General features: G+C 35.8%; 1 protein-coding gene across 1 annotated transcript; it reads left to right on the forward strand.

The window, feature by feature from the left end:
- The first annotated feature begins 7,198 nt into the window (after window positions 1–7,198).
- LOC121733337 (4-hydroxyphenylpyruvate dioxygenase-like) lies at window positions 7,199–15,364 on the forward strand. The gene is made up of 9 exons (XM_042123553.1): window positions 7,199–7,279; window positions 11,076–11,177; window positions 11,983–12,192; window positions 12,542–12,642; window positions 12,956–13,060; window positions 13,359–13,446; window positions 13,775–13,897; window positions 14,696–14,935; window positions 15,290–15,364. Exons 1-9 carry the CDS (start codon window positions 7,199–7,201, stop codon window positions 15,362–15,364), a joined length of 1,125 nt encoding a protein of 374 aa, XP_041979487.1.
- The last annotated feature ends 957 nt before the right edge of the window (window positions 15,365–16,321 follow it).

Below are 16,321 nucleotides of genomic sequence, written 5' to 3' on the forward strand. Positions count from 1 at the left end.
TAACCCCAAAAATCAAATATCGTCATTCTCTCTTTACACTCACGCCCGTCTTTTATATGCCAGGTGAAAAAGTACGACGCGGATTTATCGCCAAATTAGTTTTTTCTCAATAACTCGATAAATATACAACATTTAAAAAATCCGCTAGGTCGATCTCTCAATGATAAAATTTTATACAATGTGTTAAAATATTAACTTAGTTCAATGCACGGTTATGGCAATAAATGAAAATTTCGTGAAGATTAGATATGCATCTTTGTGATTTTTTTCTATCGAGAAAATTTTAGGATATCGTGTTTTTGCTCAGATCGAATTCTCGGAAATATAATGTAGTATCTAATTTTAGAAAATGAAACAATTCCGGGCTTATTTTCAAGTATAAAAATGAATTATAAAATCAACACTTTAGGGTTAGTCGCCCCCTTAAGGTGTATTTTGTATTGGCAACTTAAAGTTTCATAATAATTTGTCCACTAATATAATTTTGATAAGATGTTTACTAGTTAGGTAGTGATACAAAATATTGATATGTTTAAATTTCGACTTTCGTACACTGACTTACGACTGTCTCTTTAACTTACATACTGTAATACATATTTCAAAACCGTGTAAACGCGATAGCAAATTTATATTTTGTGTTAGAGTGAAAGAGACAAAAGATGAGTTAGCACGAAATTCCTCGTGCTCTAAGACCTCACTTTAGCAGTTTAAAAAGGGAATGCATGCAAACATACTACCATATCATAACTATGTGCTATTATAAAATTAGTTGTTTCCATTTTAAAATATTAATCTAATAGAGCCTTAGGGTCAAGTCACATCGAAACGGTACACAGCAAGGCGTTTGGCGATTCATAATACCCAAAATGGTTATGCCAAATAGCGTAATTGTCGCGTTACCGTTTCGTTAGTGTGTACATACCCTTAATCTAAACCTTCGTCACAAATGTAAAACATTGTATATATTAGTTAAGCCTTCTTTAAGCGCTTCAAAGTAAAATCTATTGTAAAATACTAGTCCTTTTTATCTGATTTTTATATTTCGTTTAGCGATAGATTTTGCTTGTCGAATATTTGTATATTGTTTGTGCACTGAGTTTGGCGATGCACTGTAAGGGTTGATTCAGACCGCAACGCGACGCGTAGATGCATTTCTAAATTAGTATGGATTTGACAGATTCGCAAGACGTCTCCCGCTGACGACATCTGTCAAATCCATACAAATTTAGGTCGCGTCGCGTCGCGCCTCGCCTCGTCACGTTGCGGTCTGAATTGACCCTAAAGGTACGCGCGTGTTATGACAAGACGCAGCGAGGCGGGTCGCTTTTTCCATGTAACATATGACCATGTATGAGTGTGGTACATACGCGAGTGCGCAACAGGTAGTTAAGTGTATGGATATGCAGCCCCCTCCGCTGCGGCTTGTCGTGATGTTCTCGTATCCTAAGGCCCACTTGCGTAGATGTAACCCTCGATTTGAAGTTAACCCTCAATTAAGTAAAGTTACATCGTTTTCCGCATTTGACGAGAGACATAACGTTTATTTGACCAAGGTTTATCTTTAAACCTGCGGGGCTAAAATGGTCACATTAAGCAATTCCTCTCAATCAATTCAGCAAATGAATTGTCAAAACTGTCAAACTGATAAATGTCAAGTTAGTACGAATTACTAGACATGAATTGCAAGCAGACTTGCATTTTGCGTTTAAAAAAAAAAGAATCATAATATTATGATTCATTATACCTATGATTCTCCAAAGCGACCATTTTAGCCCTCCTGATCTGTGTTAGTGGTTAAAATATGGGCCCTGAAGGAAAACATAAATCTATGTGTTAAAATTTTTGGGATAAATGATGATAGAAATTTTCTTAAGTTTTTCTACATCTCATTTTATTCTCTCTAAATCTATCATTATAAGTGTTAACTTTGTATCTATATATTTCTGTACACTCTACCATCATTTGACCCCAGAATTTGTTAAATATTTTTAAAATCATTCATATCAATATAATATTGACAATATTTTATTATATAAATCACATTTTTATGTATAGCCTGGTCACCGAACGTGTAGAAATGAGCTTTCTATTGCTACTTGTCTCTTTCCTTCGCTCACAAAGTATTTTCAAAGTGATAGAGCTATATTTTTGCAGGTAAAGTATTGATGGGTCAATGACCAAACGTCTACGTGTTCGCTGACCAGACTATAGCAATATTTTGCACATAGGCTAACGTAGAACAGAGATATCAGTAAATCTTCCCTCGAGGTGCCTTATTATATGTAGGTGCGAATAATACTCTGTAATACTGACTGTATATATGATGTATAAAATACAATAAATGAAATTATTTTATAGTATCTTGTTTGGTTTTTGAAATATCCTTCCAAATCAATGGAATGCTGAGTGTACGGTTTGTCACGTACCCGCGTTCCATTTAGTGTTAAAAACGAAAAAAACGCTCAAAATGCCTCCTATTTTGAGCGTTTTGATTGTTTATAAAGCTAAATGAAACGCGGGGGTAATCCATAAAGTTAATATACCTAGCGGAATAGAGCAACAATCTCGAACTGTCAAACGAAACCGAAGTTGGTTTTCATCTGTGTGAAAAATATGTGTACGTATACACTTACACAAGCATGATTGAACATGATTTCTATGAGATTAAATTGTCAACGTGCGGCACGTGCCGACTGGACGTCAAAGAAAGAGTGCTGCTGTCATGTATCACACGTCTCTTTTTACCACGCAGTGTTACTGATAGTTACATCTCTCTTGCTCAGGCCTTTGTTTCTCTATTCCGGTAGGTATATTAACTTTATGGGGTAATCTAACATCAACTAAATTAACATGGCGTCGAATTAGTTATTATTGTTTGCCACTAGAGGAGCTGTTTATTTATTTTAATGATAGCTTACGTCCTCAGTCTTTTTCTAAGAAAAGTCCCGTTTCAAAAAGAAATATACCTATTACCTAAACAGTCAAAACTAACGGGTACTGCCTTTATTTGATATGTTAGATATCCCACTTGAAAGATAAAGGACAGCATCAAATTAAAACATTTATTTGGCAAGGGAATTCGAAAGGAACTAAAATAACCAATCAGATTTTTTTTAATCAATAAAGTAAGTAATGTATCTATGTATATCTGATTTTTCAAGTAATGCCTTGCGTTTTGATAAACTATAAACGGAATATATTTCACATTGCACAATCTTGCCTTGAAATTTTAGGAAACGTAGATATAATCAGATATAATATTATCTAAGTGTCATCTGCATAATATAAATAGATTTATAGGGTGAGATTTGAGAGATAAAATATTTATACAAATGTTACGAGGTTAAGAGCCATCCTGTATCTTTACCTTTTTGTTTTAAAAGGTACCTACTTTATTGGTAGCCAGTTTAAAAAAAATCAAAGATGCTTAGGTAGTAATTAATTTTTTAAACACGACATTGAAAAAGTCTATGTTCTCAGTTCTCACTACTAGCTAATCGAAATTAGGGTCAGCGCAGATAAAACGGAGCGAAGCGCAGAGGATTTTATTTATGCAATTGTAAATACCCAGGGCTATCTTTTCTTAGGAGTTCAAATATTTTATAATGTGGAAGACCAATTTATATCATAACTAATACCATCTAAGCATTTAAACATGCTTATTTTTACCAAAAACATCATAAATTCTGTTAAACATTCATAATATTCTGTCACCGAGTGTAGATCAAAGATAATGGCTATATAAATGATACACAAACATTTTAAGTGCAGTTTAGTTTGAATTTTTATACAGTCCGTGTGCAAAAAGTTTAAGACGTAAGTTCTGGTACTACATAGTACTAATTAATAGTTTTCTATTACTTTATCTGGGGGCACGGTAGTGCCCCCGCCAAGTCGAGCAAAAAAGCGGCACGGCCGTACCATACTTTTCTCGAACCAATTCAGGCTCCTTTTGACCCCCTATAACTTCGTTGTGGATAAACCAACAAGCCTGAATTTTCAGTTGTTAAGCAAGCATTGTATAAACACGGTATATTTAAAATTTTATTCAATTTGAATGAGTAGTTTAGGAGCTGTAACTTGTTAAAGTTTCTTAATTTTGTCACTGACTGACTGACTGACTGACTGACTGAACGATCACCAAAAGTCTAAGGCACTTCCAGCAGTCATAGAACCTTCAAACTTAGAATATAATCAGTGTTTAGTGTCTAAATCAAGGAAAAATTCAAATATTTCAAAATTTCTGTTTAGTTTTCAAGATACACTAACTTCGTAAATAACTTTGTAATCCCATATAAATGTATAGGATTACAAAGTTAAATTTGCGGTTTATGAATCATTGTACCCGTACCATCAATATCTCCGGTTTATCGTCGGTAGAGAGATATCTAGCTAGTGTTTAGTGTCTTAAATAAGGGAAAATCTATGTTGTTTTTATGAAATAAGGGGGCAAACGAGCAAACGGGTCACCTGATGGAAAGCAACTTCCGTCGCCCACGGACACTCGCAGCATCAAAAGAGCTGCAGGTGCCGGCCTTTTAAGAGGGAATAGGGTAATAGGGGAGGGTAGGGATGGGAAGGGAATAGGGGAGGGTAGGGAAGGGAATAGGGCAGGGGATTGGGCCTCCGGTAAACTCACTCACTCGGCTAAACACAGCGCAAGCGCTGTTTCACGCCGGTTTTCTGTGAAGTGTATTTCTCCGGTCGAGCCGGCCCATTCGTGCCGAAGCATGGCTCTCCCACGTCTAAACCTAATAAACATTAATTCATAATTACTGGCCAGTTTTCTTCTTCTTTCTCCAACTTCGTGAATGACTTTGTAATCCCATATACATGTATAACATTACAAAGTTACATTAATGGCAATTTATGAATCATTGTACCGGTACCGTCGATATTTGCGTACATATATTCGAAGTAATAACTAATAGTTGTAGATAGGCTTTGCTCGCGTGGAATTCAAAAATCGCGTAAAATACGAATATTCTTGTAAACCTCCTTTGGAAACCTGACGTTTTTCCAAGACCAAAAGTAGCCTATGTTCAATTCATCCTTTCAACTAAGTCTACGTCAAAAATCAAGTCGATTGGTGGCTTCGCTAGGCTGTGAAGGAAGGACAATCAAACAAACACACTTTCGCATTTATAATAATACTAACGTATGGATATAGGATAGTCATGAAAAGCAAGTAGTACAGTAATACTGTATACATAATGATTATATTATTATTAATTTTAAGTTTTGTTTGTTTCTTATAAAAATCGTTATTGATATTTATAGTAGTAAAAGGTACCAAAAAGGAGAAAAGTAGGACTCTACAAAAAGAAGTGAGATCCCATCAAAAACATCCTGTAAAAAAACCAAGTCTCGCAACTCAGTTTTTGTACCGTAAAAATTTATGAGACCCATGCAATACCAAGTCGGTTAATTTATTCAGTCCCTACCTAGGGGACCTTCTGTCTCAAGTTAGTACGCAAGTTATTATCATATCAATATTAATGCGATGTCCAAGTCGATCTATTTATTTAAAATGTAAAAGATTTTTAATATTGATATGATAATAACTTACGTACTAACTTAAGACATAAGGTCCCCTAGATAGGGACTGAATAAATTAACCGACTTGGTATTGCATGGATCTGATAAATTTTTACGGTACAAAAACTGAGTTGCGAGACTTGGTTTTTTTACAGGATGTTTTTGATGGGATAATATTTTCTATTTTAGTACTTAAGTTTTTTTCTACTTAAATATCATACTTCGGCCATATTTTACTAACATTCTGGTATTATTTATTTTTGGAGTATTTTTTTTCTTCGAAAGGGTCTAAGCTACTGGTCTGGTTAAGACCATGGTAGTTTAATCGTGGCTATAACTAGTCTGTTGCTAGTTGGTTTGGAGATAAACAATGAGGGGGGCCTGGCCCCCTCCCCTAATGTCACACGTGTGGCATTCTAATCGGGCACTTTTATTTTTGGAGTGGTTTATCCGTAAAGAGGCAATAGATAGACAAACTATCACGTTTATAATATCAAAGTATATAATATAAAGGTAGATAGGTTAATTTATGTACCTAGCTACTATTTAACAATTATATCTTGTATCTCGGTTAATATTAAGTTATCATAACTAGACTAGGTTTCTCATCATTAGTATTCTAGTCATTCGTGACCTAGCGGTATATTCCTAGGTTTCCCAGGTAATAAGTAGTTTAGGCTAGGTTTATAGTCGGGATAATAGTTTTATGTTCGTTAATTGCTACTATAGAGCTCAGATCTCTATAAATACCGACCCTAGAAAATATGACGGTATTTTTACTGAATTATATCTTGCTGTGTCAGTGTCATAATCATTTTGATTTGAGATTTAAAATAATTTAAACTAAAATATTATAATATAAAAGGTAAAACATTTCTAGTGATTATAACTTAACATTAATTTAATGAAGTTCGACAGAAAAATTGTCAAAACTTTCAAATAACTAAACAGGGTGTAACAAAAATAAGTGATGATACTTTAGGGTGTGTACGTGTTCCTTGTAGAGAGTTCACTGTGAAAGTAGCAACGCTGAAAGACCAAATTTTTTTTTTAATTTTGTACGGGGAATTTTTTTTGCCCTTGCCCATACAAAAGTGGAAAAAAAAATTGGTCTTTCAGCGCTGCTACTTTCACAGTGAACTTTCTACAAGGAATACGTACACACCCTAAAGTATTATCACTTATTTTTGTTACACACTGTATAAAATTAAATACTTACTTGCTAATATTTTTAAGCGGCCGTTAACTTAATTAGGTAATGTTATTATTATTATTATAGTTATACAGGGTATGGGCAAGGGCCCATACAAAAGTGAAAAAAAAAAATGGTATTTCAGCGCTGCTTCTTTCACAGTGAACTCTCTACAAGGAACACGTACACACCCTAAAGTATTATCACTTATTTTTGTTACACCCTGTATATTATACTAGATGACGCCAGCAACTCCGTTGCACCAAAATTCGTTTATCACGCGGGAACCGTACATTTTTCTGTAATAACAAGACGTATCCTTTGGTCCTTTCCCGGGACTCAAAGTAGGTGGGAAGAGGTAACAGACAGACACACTTTCGCATTTATAATATTAGTATAGAAGTATGGATTTTGTAAATATAGAAGTAGGTAAGTAATCTTCGTGTTTTTTTGTATATTCAGGACACCATGACTCTACCAGCGGGAGGGACAGACGCCGGAGTGGTTGCCTTTGACCATCTCACGTTCTGGGTCGGAAACGCTAAAACGGTAAATATATATTTTTTTATAAAACAAGTACCAAATATAACTAAAACATACTAACCACAATAAATTAATCAATTGGAATTAAATTAAGATAATATTTAAAAAATAAACCTATACATCGTACCCTTAATATTAAAAGGCAACTCAAAAAACTCGCGTTTTCCCGAAATTTCAGTTTTTTGAGTTGCGCCTTTTTAATAATAAGGGTTAAATCAGACCGCAACCACAAAATATAATTAAGTATATTAGTAGCCGCAACGCGTCGCGTAGATATATTATGTACTAGCTGTTGCCCGCGACTTCGTCCGCGTGGACTTCAGTTTATAGCGCGCGATGTCAACAAAATTGGTGTCAAAAGCTTTTATAAAAAAAACCCTGGTAGCCCTTAAATCAATACAGCTGTGCAGTGTGCACACAATAAGTATTTCATTTTTTATATTAAACTTTATATTTTATGCCAAATTTTAAAGCTTATTTAGCCCTCCAATTACACAACTTTACCCATAAACTATTTATCATTGATAGATTTAAGGTTACGTCACTGCGCAGATAAAGTACTGAGTTTTTAATACCGTAGAATAGATATAACAATCGAAAAAAATCGAAACTTAAATGTAAGATGATACCACGTCTTATAGAAAGACTTTTGAGCAAGCGTCAGCGCGATGTAGAAGACGCACGGCGCCATCTATTATGAATTGTTGGAACTAACTTAATTTGAACAAATTTACGCATTTTCACCCCCTTACAACCCTTTTTTCCAGTAAAAAAGTAGCCTATGTCCTTTCTCAGGCTTTAGACTATCTGTATACAAAATTTCATTACAATCGGTTCGGAAGTTTTGGCGTTTGGCGTGAAAGCGAGACTGACAGACAGACAGACAGACAGAGATACTTTTGGCGTTTGGCGTGAAAGCGAGACTGACAGACAGAGATACTTTCGCATTTATAATATTAGTATAGATTATGTGCACACTGCACAACTGTTTTTGGGTATTTTGATTAATTAAGGGCCGCGCTACACCGGAATGGCAACGGCGCCGGCGAGGCGAGCACTTTCAGCGCTGCCATTCCGGTGTAGCGCGGCCCTAAGAGGGGTACCACTTACCAGGGTTTTAAAAAGTTTTTAAATTTGACACAAATTTTGTTGACACCGCGCGCTATAAACTAAAGTCCACGCAGACGAAGTCACGGGCAACAGCTAGTTATGAATAAAAACAATATTAAATATAGTAAAGTAGGTATGATTAGTTCTGTTACAATAATAAAGTAAAAAATAAAACGCCATCTGTTTTCATATATTAGAATTAAAATGTTGATTGCATTGATATATTTTCTGGATGGAATATAGGCCAACACGGTACACTCGAACTCCTTTATTTTAGAGTGCTTCTGTTGTCAACTTGTCACATATATTAGAAATGCAGTAGGAGTTCTATAAGATAAGATTATTATTATACCAAGTGATTATATTATTAAACATAATATTCTAACGTATTAAAAACTATAAACAAAAACATACTAACTAATAAGTATGATTAGTTCTATGTTACAATAAAGTAAAAAATAAAACGCCATCTGTTGAATCGTATTAGAACTAAAATGTTCATTGCATCGATATATTTCTGGATTTTTTATAATATTATAAGTACATAAATTAATACATTTAAGATTTTTGGAATATTATTTTAATACACATCCAAGATCCAGGAACATTGAAAACTTTTTGTTCCGCCTGCGGGACTCGAACCCAGGACCCCCGGGATGAGCGCTGCCCACGCGCAATGCGAATAAATTTTCATCGATATTTTCATGGAAATAAGATATTTTCCCACATCAAAATGTAGCCTATGTCCTTTCTCAGACTCTAGAATAACTGTGTACAAAATTTCATTGCAATCGGTTCAGTAGTTTTGGCGTGAAAGCGAGACAGACAGACAGACAGACAGACAGACAGCCAGAGGTACTTTCGCATTTATAATATTATATTATGATTTATGTATTTCTAAAACGTAAAAGGCACGCAAGACTGTGTATGCACGGCCGGCCGGCTAACGACACCATTCACTATCCTGCATAGCCGGCGGCGGACTGCAAGGCGAAGGCGGCCTGCCGTGAATGGGCCCTTTAAATTTGTATGTATTTGACAACTGACCTCTATAATACACTGGACAGGCTATGTCGTACAAAATGACAGCTATTTCTTATGCCGATTTGAAGCGCCGCGGTGAGCGTACTGTGAACTAATTTATATAGAAAATGACAACCGCCATTTGCGAAATATTAGTCATAGTAAAAGGAGGGGAAGTAGGATCACTCCGGCCCAATCCGCGATATAATTACCTACTGTCTTAGGGTTGTCAATTTTAGGCGGCGCGGAGGCGCGGCGGGTTGGTGTGGGAGCGGCCGTCCACGCTTAGTTCGCGCAACCGCATGAATGGCATGAACAGCGGCAACGTCGCGGTCTCCCGAATTTTAATAAAAAGTAAATCTTTATTGTGCATTTTTCGGCCATTTTTCGTGCATATTTGCATGCATATTTCGGCACTTTGATCGTACATATAATCCGATGTCTAAATAAAATTATAAAAATACCCTGTAAAACGACATTAAAAACTAACGCCTGTCTTTTATACTATAAACAAATCTGTTGTTATGATTCGAACTTTGCTTTAAGTATGTGTATTGTGATTTACAATTAGTCATACTTATTTTTAATTACGATTTAAAATAAGTAATTGACGTAAGTAGTTAGTTTATATACGGTCTACAACACAGAGAAATCGGAAAATTACTATTACGTAAACAAAGCAATAGCGGCAAATTAGTTGCCGGACCAAAAGTACATAAAACATTATCTTATTTATACTATGTTCTAGTGGGAAAGTAGATCTACCTACCTACCTACTTCCTTTGTGTGATAGAAAACTAACACAATAAAAAAGAAGTAAGTAGGTATCTGATCATCAAGTAAATATTATTATAATATGCTAGAATAAGTGAGTAGTACTGACATTTCCTGTTCAACAGGTAATTTAAACAAAGAAAATTCTGGAATTGTTGCATTACTATTAAAACACCCAAAACACACAGCAATATCTATTACTCCTGCGGTTATGATCGGACATTAATTTTTGATTCGTTTAACAGTGGCGCGGCGCGGCACGAGCGTGCAGCGTAAAGTGTTAGCCCCGACTGGTAATGCCGAAATATTGTCCGAAATTTTGTTGTGTGCCGTGTGGCGACTGGCGACGCATTGATACTATGGCGCACACATGCAAGCCGCGCGTGGTGCCTTTGTATGAAGATAACTTACTTCCCCTCCTTTTACTATATTGTAGTAGTTCCAAGTACACTCACTGCTGCTTTCACATAGCAATCATCGCCAATATGGCGACTTTCAAATAGGAATATTTTATTGATAGCGATCGCCTGTCCAGTGTATTATAGAGGTCAGTGGTATTTGACAGATTTGCAAGTGTCTCACGAGCCACGCCAATAAGCTGCGTTTCCACCAGAGATGTGTTGCGAGCAATGTGTTTTTGAGAACCAATAGGATCGCTTCATTGACGTGACCTTAAGGTCTGTCAAGAAACGCTGCCTTAAGATTTGTCAAATCAGTACAAATTTAGAAATGCATCTACGCGTCACTTTGCAGTCTGAATTATTGACCGGGTGCGAGTTGCGACCCGTGCGACGTATTGATAAAGAGACAAGTAGATTATTTGTATTTTGTACGAATTTCTACGTGCCCTGCGACCAGATTATAGCTCCCACATCAAACGATTAACATTTTTCAGGCAGCCAGCTACTTCATTAGTCGTCTGGGGTTCCGGCCGCACGTGCACCGCCCACCCACAGACGACAGACCGGTCGTGTCGTATGTTGTAAAACAGAATCAGGTAAAATTTATACGATACGACACGACCGATAAAGAAGTTATCGGTCGTGTCGTATCGTATGTTGTAAAACAGAGTCAGGTAAATGTCCTCTTTACCGGTGGTGTCGTATGTTGTAAAACAGAATCAGTCCATGTGAGATAAAATGTCATATTGAAAAAGAAAATATTCTCTCAAGGAACGTATGCCAAATCAAATAAGACGCTGAGTTTTAAGAAGCAGAGAAGACGATTCTATTGCTTTGATATGATTTCGATGCCGTGTCGGAAAAATGATTGTTTGTATTCTGAATTCTGATAAAAGTAAAACGCTTTCATTAGTCAAAACTTCAAAATCAGGTCTTTGCGGATTTTCAATTGACGCGTTATACAGGTTGTAACAAAAATAAGTGATAATACTTTAGGGTGTGTACGTTTTCCTTGTAGAGAGTTCACTGTGAAAGTGGCAGCGCTGAAAGACCAAATTTTTGTTTCACTTTTGTATAGGGAAACTCGTGACGTTCGGGCCCATACAAAAGTGAAAAAAATGTTTGTCTTTCAGAGCTGCTACTTTCACAGTGAACTCTCTACAAGGAATACGTACACACCCTAAAGTATTATCACTTATTTTTGTTACACCCTGTATAACCCGTCAATTGAAAATCCGCAAAGACCTCACTTGTTTTTGTTACACACTGTATATTATAAGAGACAAGAGTACTCGTACTCGAGTACTCTCAAGAGTGCTCTTTGAGAGGATAGAACTGACTGAATCACTGCATTACACACTCCGAGTACTATTCCAATGTTACAAAAAGGCCGAATTTCAGATAATGATACTATTCGAGTCAGCAATATCGGACCACGACATATCGTATCACGTGACCGCGCATGGCGACTGCGTGCGCGACGTGGCGTTTGTCGTGAGCGACGTGGCGGCGGTCATGGCGACGGCGCAGGCGCGCGGTGCTGCGGTGGTTCGGGGAGTGACGGTCGAGGGTGATGATGATGGGGTTTTGACGTATGCGGTGCTGAAGACTGTGAGTTAAGACATAAGTTTGTTATTTTTTGGAATGGCTATCAGAATTAGTTGCGGGGCTTAGCAGCAATCGAAATAATAATAAAACATCGAGTCTTCTAGAAAGTAAAGGATGAGAGTTGCAAACACAACGCTAAACCCCCTGTTTTACGATATTACTATTACAACTTTATTGAAACTCTGAGCTTTTGTCAGCCATTAGACTACATAGAACTATTGTTGCCATGCTACATGTCACAAAGATTTTTTATTACTTATTATTATCTAGGAGTTATTTAATTAATAGTAGGTAGTATTAATTGTAACTCTTAAATGCCATTAAAGACTGTGTTATGTCAACCTTGTTTCAGTACGGGGATAACACTCACACTCTGATAGACCGGTCTCAGTACAAAGGTCTGTTTCTTCCAGGATACCAGCCGATGGATGAAGATCCTTTGACAAGTATACTGTAAGTACTAAGTTTAAAACGCTTTAATTAAGGGGCCTACTGTCATATCTATATTTACTGTCATCTATGAAACTAATAATAATTTACAGAGTTTCTGAAATACATGATTGTATACGATATCGTAAACGATCGACTAGTACTTTACAGGAAGACTATAAAAAATTTACTGGAGTGTTTTACAGCAGACGATTATAACGATATCGATATGATAATCGTCTGCTCTGACTCAAGTAAACGATAGATCGAAAACGATTTAAAGCATCATCATAGAACAAGAATCAACATAATTACCTATTAATTATGTTTTTTCCAGGGCTGAAACAAAGCTAACTCACATAGATCATGTGGAAGCTAACTTGGCAGACGGAACCCTGGCTGATTCTGTCGACTGGTATGAGAAGAATCTTAACATGAAAAGGTAAATCTATTGATTATTTTAAATATATTGTGAGATCATATTTTTAACCGTTAAGTTAAACTGTAGTCCATATCATATCATCTAAATTCTAAGGGCCTGTCACTTCCTGATAATGTGCCGGATAGGCTTTCCACAACATATTTGACAGTTTCTCCAATACTTTATCTTTCAAGTTAAGTTGTGGATAGACTATCCGAAACAGGCCCTAAGTTTCGTAAAGTCTACAAAAAAAACTTTAATGTTAGAAAGTATTTTATTAAGATTTTTTTTAAATCTGAACTTGCAAACCTTTCCCCAGGTTCTGGTGTGTGGACTACGAGCACGACCTGGTGCCGTACTCCTGCATCAGGTCAGACTCCGTCATCAACAAGAACGAAGCTGTGCTGGTAATTCCTTCTGTCACTTTAGTCTTTACTTAACTTTAAGCTTCTTTAGATCTCTTTAATAAAATGATGCATATTTATATTTTAAACATTCGCACTTTATTATACACATCTATTTTAGGGTACTAAAGACAAGATCCATATAAAATTCCTTACAACCTTTTTGGGAGTCGATTAACATAATAATCTTTAAATTTTTTTAAATTAACTAGATGGTTAAACAAGTTTATTTTATTTCGTACTATTTAACCATTATAAAACAGATTCTAATATAGTTTCCAGTTATTTTAAAATTTAAAACTATATTTATTATTATACGTACACTCTCCAGCTGTCCTTCAACGAAGCAGCCCCCGGGCTTCGCCCCAGCAGCAAGGCGACAGAGTTCGTGAAGGCGCTGGGCTCGGCGGGCGTCGAGCACGTGGCGCTCTATACTGACGATATCGTGGACACGGTAACAGCTTTGTCATAGAAACAGCCCGTGATTGATGTATAGGCACTATATAGGCCATGGCTTATGGATGGCAGCGTCCTATGGCGTCCTAGGGGGGCGGCAGCGTCCTAGAATAGCGGCAAAGTTCGTACATAGGGTCGGCAAAATTAAAGTGGCCTATACAAAATGTAAAGCCGGCCCTGTATATACTGCTTAGAACATTTTTATACTTCTACTAGATGGCGCCCACAACTCCGTTACGCCAAAATTCGTATCGCGCGGGAACCGTACATTTTCCCGGAATAAAAATATCCTATGTCCTTTCCCGGGACTTAATTATCTCCATACCGATTTCAGCTGATTTAAATTTCGTGTTTTTAATCGTATCGTTTAGGTGTAAATGGGCCCCGCTTTTAATAACTCTTATTAATATCGTCGATAAAGAGCAAACGCACTATAAAAAGGTGATTCACTATGAGTTATGATTTTTAGAGCCATTTCTATTAACATTCTTAACACAAATTTTGAGAAGGTCCGGTCGCCTGATAGTCATAATATAATTTCTTGAGCGTGTAAAATAAACAATCATAATAATATTAAATATAGGTTTAAGTACCATTTTTTTGATAAAAGATGGCCCCGTGCGAACAGAACCCGAACGCCGGTTCTTCTCGCCGGGTTAGTTCCTAAACCGGTGGTAGGCACCTAGTAGTAACGACGTTCAGAAAACATTTAAAAATAATATAATTTATATTCCTATATTCCTAATCCCACTATACTCCTTACTTAAAACCACTAAAATAAAAGTATTTCTTCTAGATGCGCAATCTCAAATCCCGTGGTGCAGATGTTCTGACCTGGCCAGCCACCTACTACGACCTCATAAAGAAGAAACTAGACAACAGTCCTCTAGAAGTAAAGGAGAGTATAGAAGAACTGAAAGTGAATAATATCTTGATAGATTTTGACGAAAAAGGGTATATGTTGCAAGCATTCACCAAACACTTGCAGGCCAGACCGACTGTCTTCATAGAAGTTATCCAGAGGAGGAATCATAGGGTAAAGAGTTAGACAACGATATCGCATGAAACTGTACACTCTTCCACGGTTGAAAATAGTGTTATGCTCGTTTTCATCGTGTTTTAAATCAATGGTCAATGTCGTTAAAATCGGTCCAATATTTTCAGAGCCCTTTTTTTATAGAAACAAACAATTTTTCAGTTGCATCAGTAGGTACTAAATGTTAGAGCCTGTCATGTTATCTCTATCTTTCTTTTACTAATTTTATAAACGAACGGGTTTAATTAGAAAATATTAGCAATAACACAATACTGGCGAAAGTTACCTATTTAAAACTTTTTTATTTCATTCAAACTTGACTCTACGTTTTTACGAACAAAAATTTTTTTTCAGGGTTTCGGAGCTATGAACTACAAATGGGTGTTTGAGACAATAGAGATTTTACAGAAAGAAGAAGAGAAGCAATAAATAAATATATTATGTAATACCTTTTTTATATTCGAGTAAATTCGCTTTGTTCTTATTACTTTTGTAAATTGTATAATTTACCAACCTTGTAATTTGGAACACTGAAGTTATGTGACAAAGAAATATATGAATACAATAAAAATTTACTGCATAAAGGGTTTATTTCACTAGAACAACCTAAAACCTACCACATTACTGCTTATAATAAGACGTAAAGCCAAACGCCATCTATTACTGACAACAACGTAACTTCTATGAAATAGAGCACAATTTCGTTTGAACAATACTTTTTCGAGCTTTTACCATCTTCAGAGGTTTTCAGGGATTATAAAGAATTTTTAATATAATCTTACACAATAACAGAAAATGTTGTGCAACATTTCGCAACCTTAAAAACCCCTGGTTTTAATAACCTGAAATGTTTTTACGTGGGGTAGAGACGCTCTACAGAGTTAGTTGAAAATTTTTCATGCGTACATATTTTGTTTGAGAAATTTTATATTTTCTGTTGGATTTTTACAACTTTTTTCATAAATGTTGTTAGGTTAGTATATAATTATTAATTATATACTGATATATATAATATAATTATAAAATAATAAAAAATATATATAATTTTTATACTTAGTAATTACCTACTTCGTTTTTTTTAAACTATCAGTGGCATAATATCTAAACTTTAAATACCGTACTAGATAATATTATGACTTCGTTATTCGGCTTATATATTTTTTAACATAATGACACTTAAATTATACCCTAGAAATATTTACCATCCTTTCGAAAATAATTGACTAAAATCACTGAAGTCTAAAATACTAATTTTTCTTCTAATTTCGAGCTGACTTTTCAATAGCAGACTTTGTTGTTTGACTCAAGCTGGAATGTTTGTTGTCAATCAATGTCTTGTAATTGTTGTTTAGGGGATAATGTTGTTGTTGTCACAACAACTTCAAG

The sequence above is a fragment of the Aricia agestis genome, chromosome 13 (genome assembly GCF_905147365.1).
Source record: "Aricia agestis chromosome 13, ilAriAges1.1, whole genome shotgun sequence".
Classification (NCBI taxonomy): Eukaryota; Metazoa; Arthropoda; class Insecta; order Lepidoptera; family Lycaenidae; genus Aricia; species Aricia agestis.

Bases quoted from the DNA above. Each gene is read 5' to 3' on its own strand.
- LOC121733337 (XM_042123553.1), top strand. From the start codon at position 7,199: ATGACTCTACCAGCGGGAGGGACAGACGCCGGAGTGGTTGCCTTTGAC. The intron at 12,643-12,955 runs GTAAGTACTAAG...TGTTTTTTCCAG, and splicing joins GATCCTTTGACAAGTATACT to GGCTGAAACAAAGCTAACTC. The intron at 13,898-14,695 runs GTAACAGCTTTG...TATTTCTTCTAG, and splicing joins CTGACGATATCGTGGACACG to ATGCGCAATCTCAAATCCCG.